The sequence below is a fragment of the Triturus cristatus genome, chromosome 1_1 (genome assembly GCF_964204655.1).
Source record: "Triturus cristatus chromosome 1_1, aTriCri1.1, whole genome shotgun sequence".
In the NCBI taxonomy this organism is placed as follows: Eukaryota; Metazoa; Chordata; class Amphibia; order Caudata; family Salamandridae; genus Triturus; species Triturus cristatus.
In genome coordinates, this window is record NC_140579.1 from 102,447,987 (window position 1) to 102,467,313 (window position 19,327).

A 19,327-nucleotide genomic window follows, 5' to 3' on the forward strand; every position below is an offset into this window, starting at 1 on the left:
ATTAATTGCATTGTGATTAAATATTGTGTGTTCCTTGTAATCAGAATCGTGAAGTGGCCTCAGGTCATGTGTGCCATTAACAGTATGGACCTCAAGCTGCAACATGCAAAGTGTTGATGACAGTACTAGATGTTGGGTGTTTCATGGTACCATTTGAGATCTACTTCAAAGATCACGGGAAGACAGTGTTACAATGGGGAAAGCATTAAATATACACCACATTTTTTAAATGTAAGAATGTGTCAGTTTCCAAATGCTATCCTTCATAACCATTCTTGTATTGCCTGCTTATCATACATAAATGCTGGACTATTTCATCTTGAGGATCAGCCAACGCATAAATCTTTCTGCACTCCACAGGGCCAGAGCGAGCTCATGAATTCGGGACTCTACCTCATGTTGCTCCTTCACCTGTATGAACAGAGGTATGCCGAGCTGCTGCGGCTCACACACAGCCGAGCCAGAAGGGACATGGTAAGAGGCAGATGTGAGAGGGACGAGTGAGGTCCCAAGCAACGAACTAACAATGGCTGTATTACTCATTAGGATTGCACTTGCTCGGGATACTAAAGCAAGCTGGTAATGGTCTTTGAAATATTAATTTATTTAAATATGACTATATACAAATACATATTAGTCTGTTACGATACGTTTGTTTGCCATTTATTTCATTTTAACACACATTCATGGAAATTGCAAGATTGCCTAAATCAGTGGTTGTCCACTTTAAATAGCAGAGGAGGAAAAGAGGAGCCATGTTTGCATTGTTTTTCATGCTGAGTTTTATTGAGTGTATTTGGAACATGAATAATGGTTTGATCCATTTTAGTGGCATTCCGGAGAACCCATTTATTTTCGGAGATGGGTGTGTAGTATTCAGTGATCTACTGCTGAGACCCAAGAGGATAGATACAGATGGTATATTGCATTCCAGAGTTGATTTTGTTCCAAAGGGAGGGCCGGACTGGCTGTTCCCCGGTGGGCCATAGGGGCGGGGGCCAGTGTTGTACCTGTGGGGGCCAGTTTTGCAGCAGTGCTGCAAAATCGCCCCCTCTGCAACAAAAGTGGGAGTGGTGCGTCTGACTAGCATACCCCCCACCCCGCGCTCCGGAGACAGGTTGAGCAATAATCTGCCAGGGCTGGTTGCTGTTCCCTGTCCGACCATGTCCTCAGGACTCTAATGTCTGCTTGACATCTGCTCTTGGCTTCTAGAGCTGGCAGGTGGAAAAAACCTTGAGTAATTTAAATGAGAATGTGGGGTTGAAAAGTGGCCTCAGTGTCTGCCGTCAGTACCTTGTGGAGAGGAGGACTGTGCTGTGTTGGGGAAACCAGAATAGTCATCATGTCTCTATTGTTCTGCAGTTCTAATAATTCCATTGATTAACTTCAGCAGATTTCAGTGATCTGTGCTGTCAATGCAGAGGAAGGATCCGGTATCACTAGTATAGTCCAAGCAATAGTCTAGGATAGTTCCAGCCTTAAATGTAAACCAGTGGCGATTCACCTAGATGACTTGGAGTTCCAAGTGATTGCTTAATTGGTTATGTCACTAACTTGTTAGGATTGTGGAGATCCACACTTGCTTGAGTTCAGTAGATGTGGCTTTGCTTGGGAGATATGAGTTGACTTGGAGATATATTTCTGATGCCATCATGTTGTAAGGTTCATTGACAGGTGTGCCTCTCCATCTGTTGTAGTGCAGGAAAATAAATTATTAGGTGGGTGTTGTTTATGTGCACAGTGGGTTTCGGCAGGTTTTTGTTCTGACAAAGGTACGGGAGGGTAAGGTTGAAAGGATCCTCAAGATCTGCTGTGATCAGTAGTAACTTTTGAAGCTGTTGGGACATTAAGGGCTGCTTGTATAGTGGCAGCTGGATAACTTGGAACGTGGAGGGGTGTAAATGTTATGCACAAACTTTGTAAAGTGAATGGATCCACGTCCCCTAGAGGCAGTTTGGGGTAGGTAGGGATTTTGTTCTCCCAAAGAACATTTTCCTTAAAAGAGTTTTAAATAAATGCATGTTAGACCTCAGTCTTCTGGTATATTGGCTACCAAGCTTTATGTCTGAGGGAGCTCTCATGAAATAATCCATTGCTGTCATGGTGTGACAAAGTCTGGTGGTCTCTAGGAATAGTTGGGCTTTACACCCAGAAATACTTTACAAATGTTTTAACAAAACAACTTGACAGCGCAGTGTCTGAAAATTGGCTATAAACCCACAAATGATGTCATTGTACATAGCCTACCATTTTTCAAAACTTTGTTTAATTTCAAATTCACATTGTACCCCTTCCAAGTAGATCCACAGTTCTATGACTGATCGTACATCTGACAAGGAAATGGATATTCAGGGGTAGATGTAGGTAAACAAAGGGAATCACATTTTTTTCTTATTTTTTCCAAAGGGAATTTCTTTTTACTGTGCAGAAACCCCTTCCCCTACACCCTCAACAATTTTGGGTGTGTTCTGTTCCCCTTCTCACCCTAGAAGAGGGATTACCTCATCGCTTTGCTGAAGTAAATCTCAGTTTTTAAAAAAAAAATTCACAACAAATTTTATTGTTGACAGACACAGTAAGCCCAGGAAGTCCCTAGGCAATACATCGTATGAATAGCATGGCATTAGTAAAGATGTCAACTTCAATACAATACATTTGTTGAGAAAATGAGGATATACAAGACTGGGTTAGACGTAGATGAACATTATAAACAAAGATCAGCAGTGTTGAAATGTCCATGTATACATTATCAGATAGCGACTCTGTTAGACCTGTCAGCCCTTTGGGTGGTCCCTCCTCATCATTATTTATTTTGTCCCACTTTTGCCTCAAACCCTGTTTGAATTTTTCCTTTTTGGGAACCACCAGACTTTTTCGTGTTGCTACAGATTCAGGGAGCCATTTTAGCTACCCCTGAAACTTCTGTCTGAGGGCCTGGAGCACAAAATGGTGGCCACCTGTGACATCACCAGCATCCACTGGAACCTACCAGCACCTTCCAGAACATTCCAGGAGATTCCAGAACTCTGTGACAGTTGGAGACCGTTTAGAATGTTGGGAGGATAAGAGAGGCAGTTGGCAGTTGGAGCTGGCAGTTGGCACCTGACTGGTGAAGAGAGAGGAGCACAACAGTGAAGGAGGAAGGAGTGAAGCAGCAGGGGTGGAAACTTGTGCCTGGAGTGGGGTCCATAAACCCACCCTTGATACTTGTCCCTACTGATGGATCCCAGCCTATAGCCCTGTGTGGGAAGAAGACAGAAGAAAACCATCCTAAGGACCTGGACAGCAGGAACAGGCCTTAGAACCAAGCAAACAGCAAGATTCTGACCTGAGAACTGGTTTCCCTGGAGTCCGGCGTCGAGTAGCCTGAAGACCTGGAGCCCGAGGTGGAGAAGCGGCGCTGACTAAAGTAGCAGACGTCGTACCCGGAGCCGCCTGAGGTCGTGAGAGGGCGCCGACGGGGGTCGAGAGGAATACCAGAGGTCGAGGAGGAAGTGAACCGAGGTCGAGCGAGCGGCGTCATCGGAGGAGTGAAGTCCGCCCTCCGGAGTCGTCGGAGACCGAGGTAGAGGTGAACCGGAGGTCGGGAGTGAGGATCGCACTCCGGAGTCGCCCGGAACCTGAGAGGAGGAGCACCGGAGGTCGGGGGTGAGGATCGCACCCCGGAGTCGCCGGAAGTCGACATCGAGGCCAGGCCGGCCGACGTCATCGGAGTCGAGAGCGCCATCGGACCGGAGCCGCCCGAAGTCGACATCGTGAAGAGACTGCCCGACGTCGTCGAATCGGAGGTAGAGATCGAACCGAGGCCGCCGACATCGGACCGGAACCGCCTACCGGCGTCGTCAAAGAACTGACATTGTGCCGAGGCCGCCGAGACCGAACCGGAACCGCCTCACGGCGTCGACACGACTCCAGCGGCGTCGGAACGTCAGAAAAAGGGCAGTAAGTGGAGTAGAGGGCGCCTAAGGCCCTGTGGAGACCTGAGAGACTGCTCTAAGGGGCTAGGGAGGTGCTGAAACCCACCTGACTGTGCCTGGGGTGAACTGGGACTAACCTAGAGAGGTTGTGTGGAGAAGGAAAGCCAGGGCATTGGTATTCCCCCCTTTGATCTACCTCAGTTTAGGCCTCAGCCTTGTCCCAGCCAGGGAGTAGCCTCCCCCCTCAAGCCTTCCACAACCCTACAAGCTGTGCCTGGGCCAAATCAGCCCTTAAGAAGTGAAGTGTCATCTGATTATATGAGGGGTGCTGTATACTTGTAATTATTTATTGGGGATACTGTATTTATTGAGTTTTTACCTATTTATTGCTGCACTATATTTATAGGTCCACAGGACTTGTTGGTGTACAATATTTATTGGTACAGTATTTATTGCCTCCAAGTATTTAATTGTCTGTATATATTGCACTTGTATTTATGCCCTGTTATTTATGATCACCCCTATTTATTTCATCAAACAGCCAATATTTATTTGACCTGCACTAATTGAAACTTGTATATTGTGATTGACCTATTTATTTTTCCAATCAGCAACTAAGAGAAAAAGATAAAGAAGAATATTTTCATAATTTTTACGGTGTAGAGTCGTTTTTGGAACGGATGCACGCATGGTTATTGTATGGGTATATTGTATGCTTAGCACTGTGCCTGTTTCCTGACCACTCGAGCCAAGCTACCACAGTGTGTTCGGGGAGTCCACAACCACCCTGCGGAGTGGGAGTGGGTTGTTTCCAACAGACTCCAATCGTTATATTTTGGCATAAATACAGTTATTCACAGTGCGCATACCCAGCTTTGGATCTTCAGGGCAAGCCATCAGTAATTATTGCCGGGGGAATAGGCTCAAGATATAGACCCGATAATCGGCCCACCAACTCCATATTTTCGGGTGTTTCTGGGGATATCCCCGTGCCTAAATCGGAATTTCCAGCCCCATGGAGAAATCAAGGCCCTGTTTCCAGGCCCCGACAGAGGGCGGAGAAGTCGCTTTCCAAGCCTTACCAATGTTGCGCTTAGCCAGGGTAAGCCCTAGAAATAGCAGGTATCTTTTATATCTATTACCTTCGATCCCTTCGGTGATGTGAAGCATAGTTAAGCGCGGTGACCGTGCAACATCCCACCCCAGAACTTCGTAGAGACGGGTCAGCACCCCCTCGCCTAAACCTCGATAAAGCAGTACAGTCCCATATCGTGTGAAGGAATGTGCCCTAGGCCAAACCACAGCACAGGCATAAGGGGGACGTAATCATCCCAGCGCACCAAAGCCTGTAGCGAGTAAAGTATACCCGATGGAGGTATTTGAATTGTATAAGTCGAAGGGAATTCAAGAGCCTCAACCCAGTCGTCCTCGTCAAGTGGACCTAAGTCTTCCTGCCAGGCCTCTCTGGTCTTGTGGAATGTAGTGTGGCTATAAGTGACTAAAGTTGGGTATAATGCTGTGATTTTGTGTGCGCCCATCTCACCTAAAAACACCTTGGTCTCAATGGGGTTAAAGCTGTGAATGGTGTCTTGCAGAGTAAGGTATGGGGAGAATACTTGGCGAAATTGCAGATACCTATAAAATTGGGATTGGAGCATTTGAAAGTCAGATTGTAGCTGTTGGAAGGACTTAAGGGTCTGACCATGAAGGACATCGCCAACCGTTGAGATTCCAATAGTGTCCCAGCCTACAAACCCCAGGAGTTCAAGCAATTGCGGTAAAAGGCCATTGCGCCAAGGAGGAGTCTCTTTAGTGAGTCTGCCCCCCACCTGATCCTGTACAGTGCTTGTAGCCAGATCACAAAAACCATCTGGGTTGCGGGCAGTAGCGGCTTGAACGACGCGCTAGAGTATAGAATCATGTGTAGAGATTTAGAGTCCATTAGCCAACGCTCGTCAGCATAGGCAGGGTCACGCCTATCACCGTACCACCAATCATTTAAGATGAGGAGATGGGACACTGCATGATAAGCCTGGATATCTAGGGTCGTGAGACCCCCACAGTACGTGGATTGAAAGCAAGTACGTAGTGCGACCTGCACAGAGCCCCCACCCCAAAGGAAGTGACTAAGGACTGAATTTAATTGCCGAAACCATGTATGCTGTATTGGGTAGGGATGGTTTTGGAGTTGATAAAGAAGGCAAGGTAGCGAGACCATTGTAAAGACCATTGTAAAAATCACCGATCTGCCAAACAGTGTCAGGTGCAGATGTGACCAAGAGTCCACCTGTTGTCTGATCTGAAGCAGCAGAGGGGCCAGATTCTTAGTCCAGGAGCCGGGTTGGGACGACGACAAGGACAAGATACTTAAAGACATCTGACACCACTGTCATCTCCTGTGTCCAAGTCCTAAGCTGATCACCCCCGCACAGTGGCCACAGGAACGACTCGTGGGCTTCATGTAAAGACCGGAGTTTTAGTCGAAAATGTGCATTATTCAAAGCAGGCGTGGGCCAGATCTATTTGGGCGTGTGAAAACATTAATACATCATCAGCATATTGCGCTATACGATCGGAGACCTCACGTGACCACTCGAAGCCATGTACCTGGGCATCAATTCGTACCCACGCCACAAGTGGTTCCATGGCGAGGAAGAAAAGATAGGGTGAAAGAGGGCATCCCTGCCTAGTGCCTCTTTCGATGTGGAATGGCCGCGAGATTGAGTCAGCAATCCGTACCGAGGCGGTGATGTCCGTTTACAGGAGGCGAATATATTTAAGACGTCTAGGGCTGATGTTTAGGAGGTTCAAGAGTGCAAAGAGGTAGGTCCAGCTGAGGAAATCGAAGGCCTTATCGATATCAGCAAGAAGGAGCGCAGCCGGCTCATTCAGCCGATCTATGTAGGGGATAGCATTGCATGCACGACGAATATTGTGTCGGGTGGCACGACTGGGTATAAAGCCCGCCTGGTCAGGATGAACTAATGTTGTACCATGTGGGACGATACGATTTGCAATGATTTTGGCCAAGACGGAGCGTTTTCTCTGTCCGACTCGTACCCTTGAAAAACACCATACAAACATGCAAGTACGATTCGTACGGAAACACCATTTCCGTACGATTCGTAAAAACCACCGACCGACTAAAAAATACCCACAATTCTGATCTGGGACACCGCGGACGTGACGTCCGGACGGAGTCAGGCAGCATTTCACGAACCAGCAAGTACGATTCGTGCCCACGTCACTCCGCACGGACAATATTTTACGGCAGCCAAAAACTGCCGGGAAATCAGGACGACGTGCAGAAGGAGCACCGGTACGCGAAGGACAGCCATGGACCCCAACCTACGTGTCATCCCGGCCCTCATAGCAGTCCACCTGGTGTACAGGAACCGACGCAGACGCCGCAGAAGGTCAGAACAACACCCAGGGGCAAAGGGGGGGGCAGGGGCAAGAAACATAACCCCCACCCCAGTTCAAAATCATACATGCCCTGTACATACCTGACCCCCAGGGCCTGGTCACTTCGGGGGTGGGGGCGTGTCCACCAAGGCCTGCGTCCGCCACAACGGAAGTGGACATGGATGCGAACGTCAACACAACAATTGTGGTACACACCGTACCCACGCCTTACGAGCGTGGGTACGGGTCGTACCACGCCCACCCCTACGTCACCCCAACAATGGCGTTACAGCCCGTACCCATGCCTTTGGGACGTGGGTACGGGCCGTACCCCCATTGTTGTGGTGACATAGGGGTACGTACCGTACCCATGCCATCAGGACGTGGGTACGAGTCGTACCACGCCTACCCCTATGGCACCCCAACAATGGCGGGACGACACGTACCCACGTCCCAAAGGCATTGGTACGGTACGTACCCCTACGGCACCCCAACAATGGGGGTATGACCCGTACCCACATCCCAAAGGCATGGTTACGAGCCGTACCCCTACGTCACCCCAACAATGGCGGTACGGCCCGTACCCAGTCCTTTGGGACGTGGGTAAGGGCCGTACCGCCATTGTTGTGGTGACGTAGGGGTACGTACCGTACCCATGCCATTATGACGTGGGTACGGGTCATACCGCCATTGTTGGGGTGACGTAGGGGTACGGCCCGTACCCAGTCCTTTGGGACGTGGGTACGGCCCGTACACCCATTCTTGGTGTGCCGTAGGTGTATGGACGTGAGTACGGGTCGTACCACGCCAGTGGACAGACACATAGGGGTGTGTGGCCATCAGCCCCAGCAGTGCCCAGACATAGGAGGGGTGGGTGCCCATCACCCCCAGCAGTGCCCAGACATAGGAGGGGTGGGTGCCCATCACCCCCAGCAGTGCCCAGACATAGGAGGGGTGGGTGCAGAGTCCTCCCAGCAGTGCCCAGACATAGGAGGGGTGGGTACCCATCACCCCTAGCAGTGCCCAGACATAGGACAATATACTCCATACACAAGTACAGTGACCACCAAGGATGCCACAAATGATGCAGGTGGAGACATTGCTGAGCCTGCATGGCCAAAGTTGAAGGGATCCGTCACACACCCAGGAAATGTAGACACAGCACAACAATTGGGAAACACCCTGCAGGGAAGATGCCAGGGTCCACAGAGGAAGGAACACACCTTGGGACAATGTCACCATACAGTAAGAGCTTACATGACCAAAGATTATTTGCAGAGACCTTGTGATGGCACGCAGATACCAGGGTCCACCCCATTAGCAACACACTACAACATTTCCCAGACACCTTACACATTATCACCACTCCAACTCAGGGAGCAGCAGCACCAACAGCAATACCAGAAAAGCATTTGTGTGCAAATGAAAAACAAAATGCTTTATTCAGCATAAAAAATGATTGGATTTGAAATGTCCACTATATACAAGGCCCATAGGCCAGTCCATATTTGAATTCCGGGGGGGGGGGGGGCACACTGGGACGCGTCTCCCCTAGCTTGCCTGCACTGTTCACTCCTCCATATCATCCACAGAAGGGGGGGCATCATGTGGGGGGGGGAAGGACCAGGCACCGCAGGGACAGGAGGGGCAAGGGTAGGTGTTGTGGGTGCAGGGACGGACGACTCCACCACAAGGGGTGGGGCAGCGCGAAAGGTGGTGGTTAGGATGGCGCTGCACACGGACGCAAGCTCTCCCAGCGTCTCTCCTGCACCCAAACGAACCACAGGCCCCAAGGAGGGGGGGGTCGGAGGGATGGGTTGCAGCGCTACTGGGGGAGGGTGTGGCCAGGGGGGGGGGACCCAACTACCCGGGCCGGGTACTGCCTCCACCGCTTGCGGGGTGGTGTCACCCTGGGGCTGAGGGACACACTGGCAGTGAACGATTCCTTCTCCGACTGTTGGGCAGGAGAGCTAAGGGGAGTGGATTTGGAGGAAGTGGGTCGTGAGGACTGCGGACTCCCACTGTGGCTGCGTGTCTTCCATCTGCCCCCCGACCCAGTGGGTGTGCCTACTTCCCCCTGTGTGTGCGTGACAGGAGGTGTGCGTTTGCCCTTCCCTGGTGGTGTGCTGCCTGTGTCTGGTGGGGTGCGTGCATGGGGACGTCTGGGTGTGCTTGGGACAGGCATGGGAGTGGGAAGTGTGGATGGTGCAGGGGTAGGGGGGGACAGAGCGCTGCAGGAGACCCACTGCTGCAGTCAGTGACGAGTCTATGGACCTCAGCAACCTCCGTTGGTCAGACATCGCTGCTGACATGCCCTCCGTGTACGACACCATCTGTGTCAGCTGTTTTGTGTGGCCATGGAGGACATTCAGCTGCGATCTCTGACCAACCTGCAACTGCCGCAGAATGTCCACAGACTCGGCATTGACAGCAGCAGGGGAGACAGGGGCAGGGGGTGCGGTGCCTGGTACGAAGGAGACATGTTGGCGCCTAGCACGAACGGAAGGGACCCGAGCAAGTGGGAGGCCGGTGATGGCAATGGAGGGGGCGGCGAGAGATGGAGTGCTGCTTTCAGCTCTGGGAGCACGCTCCGCCCCCTCTGGGAGCTCAGCCTCGGACCCGTCAGCGTGATAGTCGGTGTTGTGACTGGACAGGTCCTCCCCCTCACTCCCCTCGGCCTCCCTGCCACTCGCTGCGCCAGACTCGGCAGCACTGGTGGCACCAGTGCTGGATCCCTCCTCAAGGTCCGTGCCAGTGTCTCCCTCGGTTTCCCCCGATGATGCTGTGTGCAAGGTGAAGAGACAGGAAAAATCAGACACCTGTATACATATGACACATTATTCAAGACTACAACCTACAAACCTGATGACTGTGAGTGATATCCAACAGGCAGTGTGAGTGATTGTGTGTGCTGGAAGGACGGCTCAAAAACTGTTTAAAACGCCGTGAGGCACTTCGTTTGTTCTACCTGCTCGTCGCTTGTTTGGGCTCTGGCCTCAAGTTAATTTTAAAAATTCAAATTGTACTTTTTATTAAAGACTGCTACTGTTGCTCCACTTACCCGCACTGTAAAACTTTCTCTCACACGCTGCTTTAGCGTGAAGATCACCCGCACTCATCTGTGTAGCGCCATTTTGGGTGAGGGAAACTGCTCTCTTGCCATTTTTGGCGGACATCTTGGGCAGCGCTCTAGTCTTCAAGGGAATTCCCTCGCCATCTACTTAAGGCGCTTAATGCAAGCGCGCAGCCTGATGACTGTGAGTGATATCCAACAGGCAGTGTGAGTGATTGTGTGTGCTGGAAGGACGGCTTAAAAACTGTTTAAAACGCCGTGAGGCACTTCGTTTGTTCTACCTGCTCGTCGCTTGTTTGGGCTCTGGCCTCAAGTTAATTTTAAAAATTCAAATTGTACTTTTTATTAAAGACTGCTTCTGTTGCTCCACTTACCCGCACTGTAAAACTTTCTCTCACACGCTGCTTTAGCGTGAAGATCACCCGCACTCATCTGTGTAGCGCCACTTTGGGTGAGGGAAACTGCTCTCTTGACATTTTTGGCGGACATCTTGGGCAGCGCTCTTCAGGCGTCTGGCGGCGGTGGGCGCCATCTTGGGAGTGGCGGGGTTAGCGCTCTAGTCGTGCCGGACGCCCACCCTCCTCATCTTATATAATGTGTGTCATGGCCAGACGGTGCAGCGGGCTGGCGCAGCGGGCGCGCTGGGCGCGCGCCGAAGCCACGCCAAAGCCAAGCCCGTCTGCGCCCGTCCGAGCCTTGACCGAGCCCAGGGCCACCCCCCCTACATCTTTAGAGTCTTCAAGGTTAGTGTACACAGCAAATGACCTCATGAACTTCAACAACACCCTATGCAAGACGCATGATCCCCCGATATGTATTTTTGCGGATCCTATCGGAGGGCCGTTTCTCTGTACTCTCTGCAAAAAAAACAACCCGGAAATACCGACACCTCAGAAACCAATACAAGCGGCACTTGTAAATGCTCGCTCGCTTCCATGCCATAAAATTGACATACTAGAACTGCTTAACACCTATGCTATCGACCTCCTGTTTCTTACTGAAACCTGGGGAGACGATGCATCAGGACCAGATTTTAAAGCTGCCATGCCAGAAGATTACTGTGTCCTTAGGCAGGATCGCACCTCAGCGCATAAAGGTGGAGGGATCGCAATAATATATCGCAACAGCCTCCGCGTTAAAGCTATCAATTTAAAACATACGAGCTGTGAGGCACTTGCCTTCACTGTGACGCTTACCACCAATCAAACATTCACAGGTATCCTTCTGTACAGACCCCCAGGCTCTCGTACGACATTTCTTTCACAACTCCATCATTTGAGTGAGTTAGCTGTGGAACACAAATACTTCACCGTATTGGGTGACTTTAATTTCCATCTCGAATCCCTGATTGATAAAGACACTGACCAGCTCATCAATGACCTTCTCTCTGTGGAACTTAAACTATTGACAACGGTTCCAACACACAAGGCAGGACATACGCTTTATGGTATTTTTACCAATAATCCACACATTACCGTTAACAAAACACTACCTCTAACATGGTCTGATCACTCCGCCATTCTATTCGATATCAAAATTAAAACAATAACTCTCAAAAGTACACCTCAGAACTCTTATCAAACCACCAGAGACTGGAAAAATTTAGACTATACTCAGCTTGCACAGATTCTTACTGATGCCTTCATGGATATAGACACCGAAACTGATCCAAATATTGCAGCCACTAGATATACTTCTATTCTGGAAGGGGCATTTTCTACATTAGCTCCATCCAGAACATCCAAACACAACAGGAAGACCCCTTCGGCCCCTTGGTTTACTGAACAACTTAGACTACAACGACAACACTGTCGTAACCTAGAGCGCCATTGGCGTAAACATTATAATTCATCAGATAAAATAACATACAAAGCTGCACTCCATAATTATAAGCAGAAAATAGCCACAGAGAAAAATATCTATTATACCACCCAAATAGACCAGGCCAAATGTAGTATGAAGAAACTGTTCGAAGTAGTAAACCCTCTTGCTGAACCGTCCAATCCACCCACCGAAACATCTCAAACTCTCTGTAACACATTAGCTGACTTCTTTTCTGAAAAGGTCACTTCTATTTTTAAGGATTTCACCCCAAATTCCAACATTATTGAATCATTTAACACACAAACAAACTTGAATTCAACAGCTCTAACGGAATTCACTAAGATACATTCACAACACATCCATAAACTAATTCTGTCAATTAAATCTGGTTCCCCATTGGACCCCTGTCACCCCTCCATACTCAACACTATTCCAGACATTATTACTTTACCATTGACATACATCTGTAGCATCATGTTCTCAACAGGTTCATATCCAACCATCTGGAAAAACACTATAATTAAACCACTTCTTAAAAAACCATCGCTTGATCCTTTACTACCTTCCAGCTACCGTCCTATCGCGTCTTTGCCGTTCCCAGCAAAAATCTTGGAATCTGTCATGAACAAACAACTGTCTGATTACATCCAAAGCAACGACCTTTTAGACGACACTCAGTTCCGTTTCCGACAAGGCCATGGAACAGAAACTGCCTTGATTAAGGCTGCAGATGAAATAAGAACCACGATGGATAACGGAGGACAGGCTGTCCTGATTTTGCTGGACTTATCGGCGGCTTTCGACACGGTCGATCACTCTACTCTGATCGGCCGTGTCGAGGCCATCGGTATTAAACACAAAGCCAGAGATCTTATCACATCTTTCCTGGCTGACCGCAAGCAGGCAGTTAAGTTAGGTACTTTCACCTCCCCCACTTTCAGCCATCCTTGTGGAGTTCCACAGGGTTCCTCGCTAAGTCCGACCCTTTTCAACATCTATGTTTCGGACTTAGCGAGGGTAATAAAAGCTTATAACATCAACCTAACAACATATGCCGACGATACCCAGTTGGTATTATCCATACATAAAAACGGTTCCAAGATAGCAGCAAACTTCAAAGATGGCATGAGGGCTATCAGCAGTTGGATGGCTTCCAACTGTCTAAAACTTAATTCATCAAAGACGGAAGTCATGCTTTTTGGTAAGATTCAGCCTCTGTGGTCTCCCTTATGGTGGCCGGAGGAAATGGGGACTCCACCTCAACCAGTCAGTAAAGTCAGAAACCTGGGAGTAATATTTGATGATAAACTTCTTTTCCATCATCATGTGAACGCTGTAGTATCATCATCATTTAACATCTTAAGGAAAATAAAGAAACTTCTCCCATATCTTCCTACAACTACTGGAAAAACACTAATTTCAACACTGGTGTTTTCACGCACTGACTACTGCAATGCCCTCTTCCTCAATGCACAAAAAAAGGTCATCTCTAAACTTCAAATGATACAAAATGCCTCAGCTAGAGTTTTGTTGGGCATTCCAAAATTTAGCTCGGTCTCTAGACATTTGGACCAACTGCATTGGCTTCCGGTCAGAAGTCGCACGAAATTCAAGGCCCTTTGTATTGTCTACAAGGCAATAAACAACATGGGACCTAAATTCCTCAGGAGTTCACTTAAGCCTTTATCAACCTCCAGAACGCTTCGTTCCAATACTGCTCATCTGCTTCATATACCCAGAACAAGGAAAGTTAACTGGGGAGACAGATGTTTTACCATCGCAGCTGCAAAACTATGGAACTCCCTTCCTTTTAATATAAAATCCAGTCCAACGCTGATCATCTTCAGAAAGCAGCTAAAGACATGGCTGTTTTCTCAACGATATGATTATCCATAAAATCACTCTGAAACTGCCTCAGAGATCTACCTCACTGGTATCTGATTTAGCTCCCAGCGCCGAGACACCTATGGGTAATTGCAGCGCTTTAAAAATCGCATAAATAAATAAATAAATAAATACATAGGTCACAGTGCATTGCATGAAAAACAACATGAGTAACATCTACAATACTACGCACATATGTAGGCCCTGCACCACACAGTTGGTTGACCCACCATGCCACTGGGAAACAATGGAGAGCATGACACAACAGCAAGTAACTTGATATCAAATTAGACAGAGGAGCCAGTCCCTGGGGACAGTCGAGCACAGCATCTGGACAGCACACCGTTGCAAATAAAGGGATGAGCAGGAACCATGTCTCCTAACTTTTGGCACATGCTGCTTAGCAAATACATTAAACCATGCCCAACATGACTGGGTCACTGCATGTTGAGTGTATGTTCAGACAATCATAACACAAAGGCCAGACCTGGCAAGGAGACATAAGGTTTGGACATGTAGGCCTTTCCCGCACAAACCCCCCCGTACCTGAGACAATGTGATTGAGATAGAGGAAGTACTTACACCTCCTACTCGGGGATTACAAACATGCCCTTCAATGAATCCTGAGTGTACACAAAGTACCCCTCGTGCGCCTGTCCACATATATAATTGACAAACAACCATCATCAGATAGTTGTACCAAGACACACAGGCACTGGCCACTGTGAGTATGCACAAGCCAAATTGGGTCAACCTGTACAGTGGACACATGTAGCACACTTTACGTAAATACAAATTATGCCAGGGTACAATGCCACAGAGCCCAACCTATGCTGAAGACACAGAGAATGTCCACATTGTTGGATGACACACATGATGCCTAGGAAAAGGTGCCCGAGGGGACTGTAGTTGCCACACTCCTCCATGGTCCTGTATAGATATGACAGCAACAGAAGCGACCGTCCCTGCACTATGCACATCTCCCACTCATGCACATCATGTCTGAGGGCACAACATTGGTCATGCATGCTGTAAGGCAGTACACTTGTAAGACACACTCCCATGTCGGGACTCAGCATCAGTGGCAACTAACATGGACCCCACAATGACTGAACTGGCCAGGGCACAGGCAAGGTCCCAACACATGTCACACACCACCCCCACACATGATGCTGCAAGCATTGGGCACTTGGATTAACTGGCAGCCTAGATAACTTTGTGCAAGAGTGACTACACACAGACCAGGGTACACATGTCAAGGAGGGGAAGGGAGGAAGAACAGCACGGGTTCACTTGGGGGAACAGGATATGCACTGCACATATAAACCCTGGCAGTGTATCCATGTGACTGGGCACTTACAAAAGCTGGGGACACACAACAAACACACATGTACCTACCCCTTCCTGCTGCTGCTTCTCCTGTAAGCGCCTATCCATCTCTGGAAAGACCACCGCCAGGACACGCTTCGTGATGTGGGTGAGGCGGCGGCGGCCACGGTTCTTAGGGCCCTCTGGTGAGTCCCCCAGCAGGATCCGGGCGATCCTTCTGGTCCAGCACCGGATATCCTGCCAGCATTTCCTGACCTGGGCCAGGTTCCGCCTTCGCCCCTCCACCGACCTCACGGCCCTGACGGCATCCTGCCAGATCTCCCCCTTGGCATAGGCGCCTACCTGTGAGGATGACAAAGTGAGACAACATCAATACACCTGCTACATGTCACAGAGACACACATTTGAACAATTTTGCTGGTGGGAACAGGGCATAGTTTGCAGCCAACTCATTGCACCTTTTTCATAGGGACATTTTCCTCTGGGGAAGGCCAAATGCACTACGTGGCATTGAAAGTACACAGGTGGAATGAGGGGTGCCACACAATCAATGATCCTGGCTCACACTGTTCATCACAAGCTACACCAGGATAATGTGCCTCACCTCAAAGCAGTCACATGCCCCAGGCCACTGACGCAACCTCAACAGAGTACACAGACACACACAGGCACAGGACAATCATCTGCCATTGGCAACTGCGGGTACAAACCTCACTCTGCACATGTGCCACTTGACTGGGGGGTGTCACAGGTGTTGGGCTAGCCCAGCACGTCAGACACACAGCACTGTTCCCTGCTCACATCAGATGGGTATGGTATATGCATCCCTCATGCATCTAGGCTGAAACACTCCACATAGACACTCACCCACATGATAGAGGACTTACACACACACCAATGTCCAGTGGACGAACACATCATTTGGACACTCCCACCACAGGTACACTCAACTCACACACATCTGTGGGTACAGTCACCTGTCACACTGGGGGAACACAGAATCACATCAGGACTGTAGAAACAACATTCCCAAGAGGATTAGCCAGGCTGAATGTGGCATGCACCATGCAGTGATTGTCACAGTAAGCACTATGCAAGTGAGGAGTGCAGACATGCACTACAGCATGCTCTGCATGGGAGACATGAGCCATTCCCCCCCCTGGGACTCACTCTAAAGAACATTGCATGTCTTTCACACTTGGACACAATGCCAGAAGTGACAGTCACAAAAAAGGGGCACAGTCTAAGCTAGTGGAGTCAGCACTCACCTGCTCCCCTGGTCTCCCATACAGCCTGGGGTACTGTGGGAGGATCATATCCACCAATGCCACATTCTCCTCCAGGGTGAATGGCTGGGCCCTCTCCACAGACCTGGACATGGTGCCAGAGGAATCACGAGCAGCAGCAGTGGTGTGGAATGAAAGGTTGTGCAGGCAAGTGCTCTCTCATGGGACCTGGCTGCCTTATATTTGCCTTGCTGGCCTGTTTCTGTTACGGGAGTACAGAGTGATTGGTCAGTCTCATTTGCATCCTACGTTTCCTCCAATCCCTTTAAAGCTTCCCCAGTGAGGGCCTTTGCATGATTCAAAATTTGAGCATAATGTCAAGTCAACAACCACTTGGTAACATTGTATATAGTCTCCAACCGACTTTTGCTGGCCACCTGATGAATAATTTGAACTGGAAAATCGGTCTCCATGACAACCAGCATGCATTTAGGCCCTTATACTTGTCCCTCATGTGTCCCCTATGTAATTTCGCTATACACACACAGGTACGGTGCGTTCCAGGCCCCTAGGGCACCACTACTCCAATGATACGGTCCGTACACACTTGTGTAGGGTCCGTATCACTATGGTAGTGTAGCCGTACGTGTACGCCACAGTGATACGGTCCGTACACGCGTGTGTAGGGTCCGTATCACTATGTTAGTGTAGCCGTACGCGTACGCCACAGTGATACGGTTCGTACACGCGGACCCTACACACGCGGACCCTACACACGCCCTCAGAGCGTGTGTACGGTGCGTTTCACACCTTACACTGGTGACAGGCGGCACACAGAAAGGAATTGAGCTGTCCTACTTGGCCAAGGCTGGACATCAAGTCATTGTCAGTGCAGTCCTACATGTCTCGGGACTAGGTGTGTCAGGCTGTGATGTGTTACATATCGCCTCATGTTTGAACCCAATAGATGTGTGATGAGCTGTGTACACATGTCATGTGTGATGGTGCACTATGTGCCACACATCCCCTTCACACCTTTGACATGTGTGCATGTAGTACAGACTTGTTGAGCAATGCATCACTGGCATGGCACAGTCAACAACACCCGCAACTGTCCCCTGATGCCATGTACACGGATAATTACACCTGACATGTAACTACCGGCGTGGCACGATGTGAGTATGTCATGTGTGTGTCATGTGTTCCCATAAGCTTGCTGTTGGTGTTCCGTCAAATGCATCTGCAGTTGCTGCATCCAAGATGTGTCTGTGTGTAGATGTGCATGGCACACCATTATGCACACCAGGACACATGTTGAATCAGACGTAACGTGTGTATGTATGCATCCAACATGGACTTGCGAGACAAGGACATATCTGCGTAGTCTCAATGTATGTGTGATCTGTCTTGGCATGTACCCCGTCATGGCAATGTGTGTGTTCTGTCCTTTTTCACGGACATGTGACCTGTGCCTCTAGTGTTCCGCAACCTGTCTGTATGATAAACATCCTTATTCAGCACATATGCGGATGTCTGTCACTCCTGTAATGCGTCTGCCTGTTCACTTACACTGGCCCACAGCTAGTTTCATGCCATGTCATGTTGAGCTTGAGAATCCACGTTTGTAGCTGGCTCTTGGTAGGAGTGTCACCTGCCTGGCATACGTGTCCAGGATATGTTGCACAGACCTGACTCTGTATGTAGCATATGTGTATTGGCTGTTTAACATGTGCTCAGTACATTGACATTGTTGTTGTAAGTACTTGTACACCACTCTTCGTTGTCCCTTCCAAATTACTGCAGGGCTCCGCCTCTCCCCCGACCAATGCCAGACTTGGCTGCCCTGAGGGAACGTGATTGTATACGCCGCTACCGCTTCACCCAACGGTTGATTGCGAACTTGACAACCCGGCTGGAACCACACCTCCAACCGCGACACAGGTATCCTACTGCACTGACACCCATGATGAAGGTGATGGCAGCCCTACATTTCTTTGCCACGGGTACGTTTCAACATACCATAGCTCATGTTGGTGGCATGTCCAGACCATGTTCAGCCGTGTCCTGCATGATTTTTTGGAGGCCATGTTGGTTCACCTGGATGAGTTTATTCATTTCCCAACTCCTGAGCAGTTGACAGTTGTCAAGGGTGACTTCTATGCCGTGGGAGGGATGCCCCATGTCATTGGTCTATTGATGGGACACATGTGGCTTTGGTACCTCCACAGGCACAGGAGGTAGCCTTCGCAACCGGAAACATTACCACTCCATTAATGCCTTGTGGTGTGTCTTGCTAACATGGTGATTTCCCATGTCTGTGCTCGTTTTCCAGCACACGATGCCTACATCATGAGGCGTAGCAGGGTGCCTGAAATGATGCTGCAGCTGCGCAACGAACGAGCATGTCTTGTTGGTGGGTATACTCTGTTACTCCTGTATTTAGCGTCATCTTTCTGTCTTACTGCTTCTCCCTGACCCACTTCTGTCCATGATGTTTCCATGTAGGGGACTCTGGCTATCCCAACATGCCATGGCTGATCACGCCTCTCCGCAACCCCAGAACGGCTGCCGATCACCGGTACAACAACGCCCATGGGCAGACCAGGCGAGTGAAAGAGAGGACCTTGGCCTCCTGAAGAGCCAATTCCGGTGCCTCCACAAAACCGGCG

At 49.4% G+C, this 19,327-nt stretch overlaps 1 protein-coding gene across 1 annotated transcript in view; it reads left to right on the forward strand.

The window, feature by feature from the left end:
- The window catches only part of LOC146869633 (putative E3 ubiquitin-protein ligase MARCHF10), a 461,326-nt gene that overhangs the window by 314,601 nt on the left and 127,398 nt on the right, over positions 1 to 19,327 (forward strand). The window contains exon 9 of the mRNA XM_085608984.1: positions 361 to 474. Coding sequence (XP_085465110.1) covers positions 361 to 474 — 114 coding nt within the window. The remainder of the gene's footprint in view (positions 1 to 360; positions 475 to 19,327) is intronic.